The sequence below is a fragment of the Leptinotarsa decemlineata genome, unplaced genomic scaffold (genome assembly GCF_025532065.1).
Source record: "Leptinotarsa decemlineata unplaced genomic scaffold, Ldec_3_MD MMD2_tig00078422_RagTag_RagTag, whole genome shotgun sequence".
In the NCBI taxonomy this organism is placed as follows: Eukaryota; Metazoa; Arthropoda; class Insecta; order Coleoptera; family Chrysomelidae; genus Leptinotarsa; species Leptinotarsa decemlineata.
The window spans coordinates 1,959,376-1,975,294 of record NW_027412747.1 but is presented as its reverse complement, the minus strand read 5'-3'; the positions used below and the strand labels follow the sequence as shown (position 1 = coordinate 1,975,294).

Sequence of the window (15,919 nt, the reverse complement as noted above, 5' to 3'; positions counted from 1 at the left end):
TGCTAAGATGCCATCACAATCACTGCGTGCACCTCCCTACATCAGAGGATTATCAGAAAGAATGAGTAAAATTGGGTCCAAGTACAACATCAGAGCCTGCCTCAGATCCGGAAACATTATCCGTAGGAGCCTTACGAAAACCAAGTCACCAAACACGGACTGTGCGGACTGCATTTACCGGATACCCTGTGGGTGCGGGAAATCCTATATCGGTGAAACTAAGAGGTCATTGAAAGTTCGTACTGGCGAGCACAAGAAACAAACAAAGCGAGGGAAACCAGCAAATCTGGAATAGCAGAGCATGTTTGGACCCATCAACATAACATCGAGTGGTCCCAAGCTGAGATCATATACAGGAGGAACCACGGTTTAGGAGGAAATTAAGAAAAGCCGCATAGATGTTGTCCAACATTGTATTCAGCCAATCAAGCGTAGATATGATATCCCATAATCAATTTTTTGTTTAATTGTTCTAATTTTTACTCATTTTCACTGTAATTACATTTCAGTATTTTTTTGCTTAATGAAATTGTTATTTTCAGATATTCTTTTTAATTTTCCATTCGTATTGGTTTTTTTAAGGATATCAAATCATTTAATATAATATTAGATAACGGAAATCCGGACTGATGAACTTATACTGAAATGTTGCATACTGAAAAGAACCTTTCCAAAAGATTATTTTTAGAAATAACCTCAGTAAAATTTATACATCCAATTTGAACACCCAAAAAGAAAAAAAGTCATTTCAATCATTTGATTTCATCAATGTTCTTGCAGTTTTCGAATTAATCCATTTTTCATTATTCTCACGGCAGTGATGGTGGTTTGACCAATCAACCGCTGTCTGCCGGTGATAATTATGAAATATTTTTTTTAATAATTCAGTATGGAATGACTCTGATAATGATACTCGAACACAAAATTCAACAAATTGAAAGTAGGTACTTATTTTCAGTTTTTCGCAAATATTATTTTTGGCTTTATCTCTCATCTAACAGAAGTATTGAAGTTTGAGGTTGGTTTTGTCAGTTGGTGTTTCAAAATGATCATTATGTGAAAGTGTATGGTGACATATCGGTGAATTTATGAAAACGATTCGTTCAAATAACATATCGAATAAAAAAAAACGGAGTTTGTTGGTCTCATTCTGACTTACCTGTACTATGTTATGAATACTCCCAATATTGAAAAATGTTCAGGAGGTTGACAATTGGACGTAGTTATGCAGAATGCTACCAACCCACAGTAGGCCTAAATTTGTATTAACCACATAACATGTATCTATATGTCAAATATTTTAAACTGCAGAAACCTACCAACTGAAATTAATAACTGTTATTGTAATAACCAACCCATTTTCTTAACCTTCTAAGATTTAGGTTTTTTTCAGAAAAATACCAATCCACTTGGTTGGTTTCAATAATGATTTAATACGACCAAGTGGGTTGCTTGCCTTCTGGCGTCAATACAAATCTGTTGAATGCAAGAATTATTGTTGACGCCACTGCGTGGGCTAGTAGTTTTCTGCGTTATGGAATCTTCACGTAACCTCAAAAAATTATATTGTTTTGTGTATTTTGGCTCGTGATCTTAGCAAAATTTCAAGTGTTTCAATGATATTTTGTAAGTAAAAAGTGTGTTGTTTTGTGATACAACTTGTTTAGTTCCCGTACTAGTAAAATTTTCAATCTGCTTCAACAAAAGGAACAAGAGAGAGGTGAGTTTTCCGCAATATTTGTTAAAGTAAAAATCAATAATATATTTTCTGTTATTTTAATGAAATAGGAACGGAAAAAGTACTAGACTCCTCTCTAAACAAATGAAAAAGTAGGTGATACTATTACAAATCAAATTCCATGTACTAGTAAGGAAATAACAATAACAACAGACAAGCAATTAATTAAAGAGTGTGGATCTATTAACAGAGCTTTTATGAGGGAGGAAGAGAAAGCATTGACTCAAACGGTTCATGGTACGAAAATTACATGTTTCTTTTATGTGATTGATGATTGCTGTTTTATTTTTCATTTTAGATGTTCACCATTTGGAAATAACCTGTTCCAGTGGTCATGAGCTCAAAGATAACTATTCGGAGGATGACGATGACTCTATTCGCGACCCCAATTACGAAGCTGTAAGTGATGAATCTTCTATCTCAGATTATGAACCAACATCTTCAAAACATGTCGTTGGTGATAGCGATCATGTCGTTGCTGATAGCGATTCAACAGATACCCCCTTAGAAAATAAAGTTAACGAGGCAAGACCAAAAAAAAGGAAGAAAAAGAAAATTCAAAAATCAAAACAGGACAGAAAGGAAAAGAAAAGGAATAGCAATGAAAAATATTACAACTATAAAGGAAGAGAAATTAGACCGAAAGAATTCATAAATTACGATTGTAATTGCACTTTAAAATGTGCCGAACATGTACCTGTCGAAATACGAAAGTTAGAGTTTGAAAGATTTTGGTCATTAGGCTCATATGATTGCCAGGTAAATATTATCGCAGCGACTTTATGGTAGAAATCCAGAAAGAAGAAAATTTTCAAGGAGCTATAAAATACAAGACAAAGTGGTATGCCGTGAAATGTATATTAGAACTTTTAACATCACAACATCTAAAGAAATTTAGAGGTGGAATTTCTTCAACTGACCAAAGAGGTATTAGACCAGGAGGGCAAAATAAACTTCCAGAAGCCAAAATTCAGGAGGTAATTGAACAAATTAAAAAAATTCCAAAATATAAATCTCACTATCGTAGAGAACAAACAAGCGCTGAATTTTTGCCCCCGGAAATGACTATACAGAAAATGTACGAGATGTATAGCCAAGAAATTGATAAACCTGTAAGTCTACCATCCTATAAAAAAATATTTTACCAACGATTCAATTTGAAATTTAAGACACTCAAAAAGGATACCTGTAATAGGTGCGATAGATTGAAGATACAAATTGATAACGAAATTGATCCAGAAAAAATAGAAAACATTCAGAAAGATTATACCAATCACTTCAAAGACGCAGAAAATGCTCAAAATTTACGAAGATGTGACTTTCAGTTGGCTAAAGAAAATGTAAAATATGAGTGCCTTACATTTGATTTAGAAAAAACATTACCTTTACCAAGAATACCAACAAACATTGTATTCTATAAAAGGCAGCTCTGGGTATACAACTGTGGTATTCATAACGGAAAGCAAGATCAGGGATTCTGTTACGTTTGGGCTGAAGGCGTTGCAGGAAGAGGGGCTCAAGAGGTAGGTTCCTGCCTTCTTAAGCACATGAATGCTCACATAGAAAAAAACGTCGAACATCTCATTCTCTGGAGTGATTCATGCGGTGGACAAACCGGAATATTAAACTAACTCTTATGTTGAAAGCTATCTTACATGAATCCTCTACTTTGACTGATATTACTTCAACATTTTTATGTTCAGGCCACAGTTTTTTACCCAATGACTCTGATTTTGCTCAAATTGAGTCTGCATTAAAAAACCAGCAAAGATTGTATTTGCCCTCCGAATATGTGAAGGTAATGAAACAAGGTGGAAAAAAAACCTTTTGTGGTAACGGAAATGAACACCTGTGATTTTTTGAGGGTCAATACGATTGAAAAAAAAATCGTCAACAGAAAACAAAGCATCGACGGACAAAAAATAAACTGGCTAAAAATAAGATCGATTATATTAAAAAAAGATGAACCGTTCCTGCTCACTGTTCAGTACGATTCATTCGACGCACCTGTACACAAGATTGATATAAAAAAAGGCGGAAGGAACAGCACGAAAACTTTTTTTTAATGAGTAAGATGATCGCTGCAAAAAAACTTGCAAATCTTAAGGAGATGATGCATCTTATCCCATCAGATTGCCAAAATTTCTACAAAATAATACAAGGAGATGACAACTTCGACGAAGATATCGATGGGTATAATATAGCTCTCTAGTCTTGATTTTGAACTTGAAATTGTTAAAAAGAATTTTTTTATCAATAAATTATTTTTTTTGTCTAGATCTTTTGAATTTTATTTTTTCTTAACATTACATAATAATGCAGAAAGCAACCAACCCCCAAAACAATGGCTGTATTTTTCAAAATATTGAACAAATTATTTTTCTCTTAGTTTCATTTTGTCAACAATGGGATATTTTGCCAGATAAAAATAAGAATTTAAATGTTTTCATTAAGCTGTAATGTATATTATTGAATTACTGTTGAAAAATGAATAATATCGATTAACTCAAAACTCTACTTTTGAGGGTTGGGAGCTTTAATTCTGCATAACTACGGCCAATTATTCCTATGTTATAGGAAAGTTGCATCATGCGATTATTGCACACATGATGTAATGTCTCTTCTCAGGACATATCTTCAGTTTTTTGCAAATATCTCAGAAACCTTTACTTTCAGGAAAATTAAATGTCATGTCAACTTTTAGGTTGAATATCGATGAGCCTAACTGATGTCGGAAGCTCATTCGTCAGTTCAGTTTCCCAAAGAAAATATGAGAGAGAAAATTTATGTTCGACTTTGCAATTATCTATCACGGATTGAAAGAAAAAATTAGGAAACGTAGAGTCAATTGACATAGTGAGCATCATCAGAAGCTTGGAACTGAAGTAAATGGAAGAATTGAAAAGATGGTTTGGATGAGTTTGAATCAGACCGTTATTGTTCCCGGTAGAAACAAACTAATAAATCGATAATTACATTAGACATGATTGACACTAACCCGAACACGTTTGAATGTTTGTTAATTCATCTGTCATCATTTCAGTCTTTTTTCCTATTTGAATGACTTGAAATACCAAGTTTTTCTTTAACATGTTTTACCTGAGCTACTTGAAGAAGTACCTCTATTAGTTCTCTATTAGTACCAATTTCAAATAAACAAAAATCCAATTTAGTATACGAAATTTCTTCTATGGATTGTCCTAAAACATATATAGGACAAACATCTAGACCTCTAAGTAGTCGCATCACTTCCCATAACAGACGAAATGTTAATTCTTGTGCATTAACAGAACATGTTAATTCGGAGGATCATAAAATGAATTTTGAAAATCCAAATATTTCAGATAGAGAAATCAATACAAATAAAAGAATATTTTTGGAAATGATACATATTAATAACCAAGAACATTCAATGAATAAACGAACTGATATTGATAGTCTTACTAAAATTTACACGTACCTACTGAAATAAAAGATCTAGTAATCCTAGTATCATTTAGAATTTTCCCACTTGACATTGTCAGCAAAAATCTTCATCAACTGTCATTATTTAATGTTTTTCTATCTGTTTTTGAACCTTATTATATTTTATTCTCACGTTAGTAAGTTCTCCATATTTATATATTTTTTACAAGATATATAATCTTATTATTGTATTATTATCTCAAATTGAAATCCATATGGGAATGATCAAAAAGTACTTATCTATTTTTTGATTTTCATGGAATTATTTTTCAGCAACTTGACTGCATTAACCTTTCTAGATTTCATATCATTTCTAGAAACATGTGGATTCGTTTTCCGATGGCATTTCAGGTTAGCTTCCCAAATTTCTGCTACCGCAGTTGTCGGTTGATTGGTCAAACCACCAATACTGACATAAAAACTTGGCAAGTTGACTTGGGTGTCACATCAATAGGTGGTTCCACTTATGTTTCGCTTGCGTTTACGCAGCTATTTTTATCAAGTACTTTCTTGGTTTTTCTCATTTTATCTTCGATCGAGGACCGCCTGCCCGGTACTGACGATGCCCAATAGGCTGAAACAGCTGTCTACTGGTGGCTCTTAAATTGAAATCAATATGGGAATGATCAAAAAGTACTTATCTATTTATTTTTCGATTTTCATGGAATTGTTTTCCAGCAGCCTGACTGCATTAACCTTTCTACTCCCAGAGTAGGAAGTGAGCCACTTCCATTGAAAAATTACAGTTGAAGTTAGGTCCGCGACAAAGTGAGGACCAATATACGGACCTCACTTTGTTTCGTGAATCAAATAGTTCTAATGAGTGGCTCACCACAAGATATTGTCATTTCGCAAAAAAAAATTGGACTTCATTTGGTATGAAAACCCGTTCACCGCATATATTTCAGTTCAATGGTTGGACGCTTGAGGTCGCTGTTCCTCCCGTATATTTTCATTCGTGTATTCCAAAGGTGCCTTCGATTTAATTGCTGCGTGCAAAGTGAGACCCGGAGATGTCGCAACATAGCGCTGTCCTCTCTCTGTCTGTGACTTTGTCAGTATATGAGTTCACGAATTCAGAAATACTTGCGTTAGTATGAATTAGTCTGGGCTCCAAGTTTAGATTCGTGTTGAATGGACACACTTTTTGTAAAATTAAGTGGTTAGGCTCATTCGATCCGGAATATTGTCTAGATCATTGTAAAAAAAAAGAAAATAATTCATAAAAAATTATAAAAGTCATAAACAATTGAAAACCCTACGAAGCAGTGTTCCGTTTTGTTGGTTATAGTTCGTGAACTATAAATACTTTTGAATTTTGAAAAAGAGGTCTTTGGTGGAGGAAATTCACTAAAAAAGTGTTTCGACTCCCGAAACGGTATCTCCATTATTTATAATTTTGATTCAACGCTGAAAATAGCCGTCCGCGCGCCACTTTTAGGTTGCGCGCATGGCCTCTAAGCGAGTACGTAACTTGAAAATATTTTTTTTTGAGGTACTTGAAGTAAATAGAAAAATTTTAAAAATTTATGATCTGAACACCATAGAGAACTGATTCCCGTTGGAATTTCTCATTAAAGTTAATTTTTCAATAATCTAGACAATTGTTAATCAACAAAATTTTCTAAAACTTCCTTTATCGTTCAAAGTGAAATGAATATTTGAATGATTAGCGTAAAATTTTTTCGCTTCGTGGAGCCCTTCTTGAATACAAAAGAAGATGATGATAAAAGTTCTGAAAATTTTAATACTTCGTTTACAATAATTTTTTTAAGTAAACAAAAGAAGAAAAAACACAATAATGTTGTAAAAAAATGTTATCTTCATTCATCATTATTTTATCGTTTTTATATCAATGAAAAACATTTATAAACTGAAACGATTGATTTTTATCTCCATATGTTTATAATTTTTTTATAAACAAATAGGACACTTCAATATTTGAAGAAAAATTTTACAACTTTATAGAGAACTGTCAATTATTATGATATAGAATAAAAATGTCAATAATAGTATATAATTGTTTATAATCTTTTTTTTATATATCTATTGTTTAAATTATTAGTTAGGACATTTTTTTCCTTTGCTAAAATCATAATTAACAGTTCTATACAAAATAACAGAATAAAATTCATTAACAATTCCATCGTTTATTAACTCAACTATTTGTTATAAACAAATTCTACTCTCAGCTTTATTTTTTTTTAAGTTATGAAAATAACAAAAACAACCACGAGCATAAAAATGCCATGAACAATTTTTTCCATTATTCATTCAATTTTGAAAATACACTTGCTTTTAACTATTAGAGATACGACAATGAACATTCAGATAATTTTTATAGATAATTTCAAATGTCATCTTGTATATATTCTTTATTTATTGTTAATTCGTTGTTTTAGGCATTTGTTTATGAAAATTAACGATTAACTCGAGTTTTTTCAACTTTTCAGGCTCACAGCTGAATTCGGATATTGAACTTCAGAGCAATTTTGTTGAAGAATAAATTATCTTACAGTTGGTTATTTGTTTATTTGTTCATTTTTTCATAAGCTATTGATGAATTTCGCAAAATTTTGGGAATTATTATATTCCCACCTAATTGCTTACTTCTATTTCACTGAATTCTAGTTTGTAATTCAAAAAATGCTTCAGAGATGCAACAATTTCATTAAAAAATATAAGGACACGAGGTAACGTGTTAGAAATCACACGTTAAAAGGTAAAACCTCGTTAGTCCTTAGCTCGCACAAGTTTCTCAACTTCTGAGAGTTGTCGTTCGTATGGGAGCGGCAGCTGATTAGCGGAAAAACAGATTTTAAACAGATTTTTTTAAACAGATTGTTGAGTAGATATTAAATTTATATAACTGAAAGCAGTTTATTCCTTTCGAATACAAAATTTTAATCGGAATATTACAATTAGCGTCGATAATATTCGTTATTATCATATCAAGAATAATGAAGCAGTCAATTTATTTTATCAATTTCGTCTTTTCCTTTGTTTTTTGGGGGGTAGAAGTTTTTGAAGTAAGTACTTGCAATATCTAGATTTGGAAGTGAAGGTGCTATTCTTTTTCTTTTGTTACTCGAGAGGTTTTCGATTTTTTGCTCTTCTTTTTCTTATGCTTCATCTTCTTCTTCTTGATCTTTAGGTTCTTACATTTCTTCTTCTTCTCCTCCTGTCTCATCTGGCTCCGTGTTTTCTTCAGATTCGGAATCTAAATCTGCTCCGAAGATTCCGTTATTAATTTTTTGATGAGCTGACTTCTTTCTATTTTGTTGATCAGTGACCATGCCGTATTCGGAATCCTCATCTCCATCATCAGAATCATTATTTTCATCTTCATCTCGATAACAAAATTGGTCTGAAGTTCAATATCCAATTTCGCATTATTTACTGAGCTGTGAGCCTGAAAATTTGTAGAAACCCGAGGAAATTTTTATAAACAAATGCCTAAAACAACAAGTTAACAATTACTAAAAAATATATGCAAGATGACATTTGAAAGATAATTTAATTATCTACAAAAATGATCTGAATGTTTATTGTCGTATCTCTAATAGTTTAAAAGTTATATAAGCATTAAAGTCAACAAATGGATCAGCTGGTGCAACTTTTGCAGCACGTGTATTTTCAAAATTGAATAAATAATGGCAAAAAATTTCTTCGATATTTTTATGCTCTTGGTTGTTGCGAATTTGTTTATAACAAATTATTGAGCGAATAAACAATGAAATTGTTAATGGAATTTTTTTTTGTTATTTTGTAGAGAACTGTTAATTATGATTTTAGAAAAAAAAAATGTCTTAACTTATAATTTGAACAGTAGACATATAAAAAACCGATTAAAAACTAATAATATTACTTAGACATTTTTTTCAAATCATAATTGACAGTTTTCTATGAAGTTGAAATTTTTTTTTTCAATATTGAAATAGTCCATTTCTTTATAAAAGCTTTATAAACAAATTATCCGTTTCAGTTCATAAATGTCTTTTATCGACATAACATTATTGTGTTTTTTTGTTTACTTTAAAAAATTATTATAAACAAAGTATTAAAATTTTCAGAAGTTTTATCATGCAGTCTTCTTTTGTATGTATCTAAGAAGGGCTCCACGAGGCGAAATAATTTCACGGTAATTATTAAAATATTTATTTTACTTTGAAAGATAAAGGAAGTTTCACAAAATTTTGTCAATTAACAATTGTCTAAATTATTGGAAAATTTACAATAATGAAAATTTCCAACAGGAATCAGATCTCTATAGTGTTTGGATTATATCATAAATTTTTAAAATTTTTCTATTTACTTTAAGTACCTCAAAAAAAGTATTTTCAAGTTACGTACTCGCTTAGGGGTCATGTGCGCAACCTAAAAATGGCGCGCGGACAGCTATTTTCAGCGTTGAATTGAAATTATAAATAATGGAGATACCGTTTTGGAAGTCGGAATTTTTTTTCAGTAAATTTCCTTCTATTCAATGATCTTTTTTTTAGAATTCAAAAATATTTATAGTTTACGAACTATAAATAACAAAACCGAACACTGCTTTTTAGGGTCTTTAATTATTTATAACTTTTAGAATTTTTTATGAACTAATTTACTTTTTTTTTTCACAATGATCTTGACAAAACTCCGGATCGAATGAGCCTAACCACTTAATTTTACTGAAAGTATGTCCATTCAATACGAATCTTAACTTGAAGCCCAGACTGAAATATTGATTACAGTTGATACCAATGATTGTGAAATTGAAGAGACAACAAAATCGTTTTGTATTTGAATGTGAAATTACTGATTCAACTCATTCTATTCCATTTGTTGTTTTTGTTTTGGCATCAGTGACGTTCGAGAAAAAATATGAAGTCATAGGCAGATTCGAATTGAAGACCTGCTGGCACACTATTGCTGTGCCGTTTCACCACTTGTATTAGCTGTAATTTTTTATTATATTTTACATCAGTTGAGTATGTTGAATTTCTCACTTCAAAGAATGGTTGAGTTTTGAATAAGTGATCGAATATATTTTTACTGGTTTTATCGCTTTTGATGAAGAGCTAAATGGAAAATTCAGCTCAATTAAAAGCTCCTTCGACATTCACATTGATTTTTGAAAATATTTAATTTCATCCACAAAACTGTTTCTCATTTAATAAAATGCCTCTGAAATTATAACGAAAATGTTGCTGTCGTTTTTATGTATTTGGCATTGACTACTACAAGTAGTCATTAGCTTCTTCTGAGTAGGGTCTGTTACTAACTCTCTAAGCCACACCTGGGAGCATCATTACTATTTGTAGTTCCGCCAGCCATGTTACGTAAGAGAATCAATCCAGCTTCAATTAGATAAATAATGAATGAAGGGAGAATCTGAAAGCAATTATTCATTTAATAATCAATAACGAAGTTTGACTTCGTGATAATTATGATTCGAATTCTCTGTTTATATAACGGGTACCAACGAAATCATATATAACACATGCGGCCATTTCTATCGAATAGAGCATGACGTCACATACAGAAATATTGTCAAACTCGATGTAGGATGCTAACGTCGAAGTTTGCTTGGTTTTTGAATGAAAGTTTAAAAATTGAAGTTTTTGATTCATTCACGTACTTTCTATCAATTTTGTTTAAACGCCATTGTTTATATCATTTATCTCGAAAATCTAAATAGAAATTAGTATTTTTTGAACTTCGACTTCGAAAGGACTCTCTTATACTACAAGTAGGTGTCGCAGATAGTAATCTGTTTATTTTTCTCTGCCAGTGAAAAAGTGAATAATAACTTCATAAAAATTACACTTTTCACCGGTACAGATAAATGGACAGCACAGTATCATTTTTTGTAGTAAAAGAGGTACACTTCGATGTCGAAGTTCAGAAAATACCACTTACTATTCAGATTTTTGAGATCAATGACGTGAAAATTGGCATATAACAAAAGTCCCTTAGGAGTTCGTTGATAAGTGAAAAATTTCAATTATTGACTTTTATTCAAAAACTGATAAAATTTCGTCGTTAGTTTCTCTTTATATCGAGTTGTTTGACGTCATAGTACCGCCATATTCAAATAGAAATGGCCACATGTGTTATATGATTGAAAAAATGATTTTATTTCTGATCAAATGGTTGAAAAAATATACAGAGTCCTATTGGACTCTGCCAGCTACAGAGTAGCTTTCAACCATTTGTCATTTTTGCGACGGCGCGCGGCAATCTATTCATTAGCCTATTGAGCCTATTAGCATATTTGATGATTTTTTTTGATCTTCTTTTCAAATTCGAAAATTTTGAGTACTATTCGAGATATTCAGAAAAAAACAAACCTCAATTTTTTTCAACTAATTTGTTTATGACTTTCGTAATTTGTGTCAGTGCCTTTTCGAACTCATCCTCAAACTTTCTACGTGACAATATGAATATAATGACACCTTGATCGTAATTTTCGGAGACAATATAAAAATTTTAGAAGAAAATGGTATATGAACTAGACTATTGATCTCATTTCTGCCAAGTCCCTTGGTACTTTCATATTTTGGAATCCACAACCGGTCTAAAACTTCGTTATTATTTTTCACCACAATTTATGTTTTTCTGTCCATCCTGAAAAATGTATTTGTGAAACTGAAATACTCAAAACAAAAGCAACATGTATTTTTTAGTTTATTTTGATCAAAACTAACTTAAATCACGCAGTAGTTTCCACGACGCAACAATCAAACTTTCATAAATCTTCGCTAATATACATTTATCTCTTATCCACCTTGCATTCATCTGTTTCACATGTAAAAAACTCGGCAACGTTTAATGGACCTCACTTTGCGTTTTTGATGAATTAGTACGTGTATATATGTCCTCACATTGTTAGGATCTTTGAAAAATATATACGGACCTCACTTCACTAGGAGAATAGTACAGTCTGTAGATGTATATTGAAGAAAAATAAATAATTTTCTATTCAGATTTTTACGAGTATATTTTCCATATATATATATATATATATATATATATATATATATATATATATATATATATATAGCTGCTGGAAAATAATTCCATGAAAATCAAAAAAGGATCATTCCTATATTGATTTCAATTTAAGAGCCACCAGTAGACAGCTGTTTCAGCCTATTGGGCATCGTCAGTATAATATTCTGCGTCTCTCAGCTTTCTATGATGACGTCGTTATAATTACAGTTGAGTCAATGCACGACAAATTCTTTAATGATTTTTAACCTGGGGATTAATATTCATCAATACGAATTATCAAGAACCCCGAGTTCCTATCGAATGAGGGCTATGCCAGTACTCAAAAAAGGTGGTAGCATGTACAGCCGTTTACTGAGCGTACTTCGAGTTTCCTGAGCTTAGTTCTATGGATTTCTTATACGAATATATTGTTGGGTCGTTGGGAATGTATGTATAGGTTATAGCTTGTAACTGCTCGCTCTGTTTTCCTGCGAACTTGTACACGCTTATCTCAAAAATGGCTCAAAAATGTTGTATCATAGGAGTTTCGAAAATGATATTATCTGTATAAATGCAACAAAGTCGTGTTAGTTACACCATTTATCACAACAACTGGACCAAATTTTATGATTTTTGTATTACTGGATTTATCTTCGTCGGAAATAGAATAATGAGCATTGATCAAAAATAATAATAATGAAAGAACCCAAGAATGGCTGTAACGTTTTCAATGATTATTGTGTTTTGGATTTGTATTCTCCGGGAATAGAATAATGAGTACCAACATATGATATTTCATTAATGAAAATTGTTGACCAAGTGTTCGAACGGATATATGAGCAGAGAGGGTCGAAGAGAGGAGTCGTTAGATGTAAAGAGAACGTGCTCATCGATAGATGTGTAACGCAGGACTCGATACAATATAAGCGTAACCTCTCTATGGCCTGGATCGATTACCGTAAGGCATTTGATACAATTTCGTATGAGCTCATCTTTCATTTGCTCAGATGTCTTGCGGTATCCGACAACATAGTGAGTGATACCACTTTGGCGAACTCGCTTCATCATAACATCTGGTCAAGCAATAGTTCAAAAAGGGTGGGTCACTTTCAGAAGGGGTGTATTTCAGGGTGATTCCCTCAGTCCCCTTCTCTTCTGCATCTCACTATTGCCATTATTTGTTGTTTGATGATTTCCTACAGCGTGAATATTATTTATTTATATTATTGAGAGTACATTCTCGAATATGGGTAAATCATATATTGCTGGAAGCAAAAATTAACTCGACTTTCACTTCAATCACGATCCTTCTGTTTCTTTTTTGTTCGAAGTCCCATTCAATTTTGTTTATAGTATATAATTTTCAATGACGTATGAACAAATACTTGCTCAATATAATAAAAAATAATTCTAGTTTCAGGGAAAAACATTCTAGACATTCAATCTTGAATACTATTTCCCATTTTCTGTTCATGAACCATTTGAAATTCGTTCATTCCATTTTTAATTATACTTTTCTTCTTAAAAAAAAATATTGAAAACGGTATTTGAAATGGGAAAGAAAGTTTTTGGCTTTGAAATCTTCTCAAATAACTTCATCTCGAATATTATCCGAATCAGATTAATCAGAACTATTACGCAGGATGTATCACTTCAACTTCAACAACCCCTGTATAATTTTTTATTAAAAAAGTGTCCAAAAATTGTATTTGCTCATGTATACTTCCCAAACCAGTGCTTCCCTACAGTCAGCTGCGTCTTTTTTTGAACAAGTCACAACTTGCTGAATTATATTCGATTTCACAAGTTGTATAGAATCTTCTCAAATTATCGTTCCTTCATATTTAATAATAATCCTGTAATTTTGTGGTGTTTTTATTGTGAATCTGTTAGCTGATGATATTTCAGGCAACAGTTTTCTTCTTCAATAGATATTATTTCAATTGAATGGCCGGAGACTATGACGGACCTATGAACATAGGCTTCCACGTGAAGTACAAAAAGTTTCGTCTGTTATTGCAGCTGACATCATCAGCGAGACTCAAGGGGTATACTTTATCACGTGTTTCGATCACTTGGTGATCAAAACACGTGTGGAGGTGTTAAAAATAACGATTTGGTGTTGGCAAAAAACTCCAGTGATATTCATTACTTCCACAGGCCTCACGAAAATGTTTTGTTCCAGGATTTTTTCAAGAAAGTGGTCTCATTCAATTTTTTTTTTAAATTCTCGTGCAAAGAAGTGTGTTCTTAGCATTTTTGATTGAGTTATTTTACCTCAAGACACGACATTGTGTCAGTTTTTGAGTTTCCCCAGATCTACTAACAGCAAAATGTTATAATTTATTTGATTCACAGGAAAATCCATTCCCTATTACCAGAAATATAGTTAATCAAAATTTGAGTCAAATCACCCGAATAATATTTTATAGAATTAAGTGTCAACAAATGTGTTTCTCGATTCTTTGAATCGACATAAATTTTTAATTTATGAATCTCTTGGTATAAATCAAACACTATTGAATGAAACTCATTGAGTATAATATGAAGTTGGAATATTTTTCACTGTGTAGTGCCGATAATTCAAATTTATTTCCACCACAGATTAACACTTTGAATGATCGCCGACCTTTTCTATAAGATAAACAGATTAACTGCCGACACTTTTGATCGTTCCGCCTACTGATGCCTATATGTTCGCCCGCGAACATATAGCAGACAAAAATTCTAAAATTAATCGTTTTAGGTTCTGTTTCATTGATAAAGACCGCTAATAATAGTTTTTCTAAAATATCTTTCATGTACATCGATTAGTTACACTTTCATCATATACTAGCGAACCCGGCCAACTTTCTTTCATCAATGAATAAACAGATTTAGGATTTAAAAATTGATACAAAATTATTAAGTATAATAAAATCAATGGGAATTTGTATTATACCGATTCTTGCACACATTATCGGTCAACTTTGCGATGATTTAAAACAAACCATAACAGTGAGGTCCCGTGCTTCATGAATGCAAACGAAAAATCTTGAAATAGGTCAATTTTTTATTTTTGAAAATACACTTTCAAAAAATCATTCAACCGCTCATCAACACCCTAGAAGCCATAGCTACGCTTATGAAAAGGTTGGATAGAAAGGGGTAGCGCATGATACCTCGTTTGAAAGGGTTTTCAATTCTCTATTCATCCATATGGTATTTTTCGATTTTTAAAATAAGGTGCTTAAGGAATTTTACTTGACACATACACAGTTTCCTCAGGACAAATATCTGTCACGATTGACTAGTCTGGCATCGGATTCTAGAATATTCGGAAGCATTGGATGTTTTAGTGACATTTGAATGTAGTATCCCGACCATCACATTTCCCAGTCTACGGTGAGTACAACAGAACAAAAATTTCGTGAATTTGGAACTGTAAAAAATCTTCCTAAAGCTGGGAGATCAAAACTGAACCCTCAGACACCTACAGGAGAAGTAGCTAATAATAATGATGTATGTAAGACTCATGTACTGAGCATTTTGAAAACACATAAATAACATCCATATAAATCACCGCATCGGGCAATAAATCAATCAAATTACCGCAGTTGCGTTGCAGAACGTTGTCGAAGGATTTCAACATCGTCTAATTTTTCTGTCAGGAGATGAACGGTTCCTATTTTGAGCATATGCTCTAGCTCTAGACTGTTATTATTTCAAATATTGTTGAAAGCGTTGAACTTTATTTCG

At 32.1% G+C, this 15,919-nt stretch overlaps 2 protein-coding genes and 1 long non-coding RNA gene across 4 annotated transcripts in view; 2 read left to right on the top strand and 1 right to left on the bottom strand.

Moving 5' to 3' along the window:
- Window positions 1-15,919, bottom strand: part of LOC111512179 (nose resistant to fluoxetine protein 6) — a 147,417-nt gene that overhangs the window by 63,536 nt on the left and 67,962 nt on the right. The gene's annotated exons all lie outside the window — the stretch shown is intronic.
- Window positions 1-15,919, top strand: part of LOC141487192 (uncharacterized) — a 72,205-nt gene that overhangs the window by 36,616 nt on the left and 19,670 nt on the right. The gene's annotated exons all lie outside the window — the stretch shown is intronic.
- On the top strand, window positions 1,799-4,015 carry LOC141487337 (uncharacterized). Its single transcript, XM_074186282.1, has 2 exons — window positions 1,799-1,975; window positions 2,037-4,015. The coding sequence occupies exons 1-2, from the start codon at window positions 1,936-1,938 to the stop codon at window positions 2,525-2,527; spliced, it is 531 nt and encodes a 176-aa protein (XP_074042383.1). The 5' UTR covers window positions 1,799-1,935; the 3' UTR covers window positions 2,528-4,015.

What these genes read in the sequence shown, in the direction of transcription:
- LOC141487337 (XM_074186282.1), top strand. Translation starts at nt 1,936, where the DNA reads ATGAGGGAGGAAGAGAAAGCATTGACTCAAACGGTTCATG. An exon ending in ATTGACTCAAACGGTTCATG is followed by an intron (nt 1,976 to 2,036) that starts GTACGAAAATTA and finishes TTTTCATTTTAG; the next exon opens with ATGTTCACCATTTGGAAATA.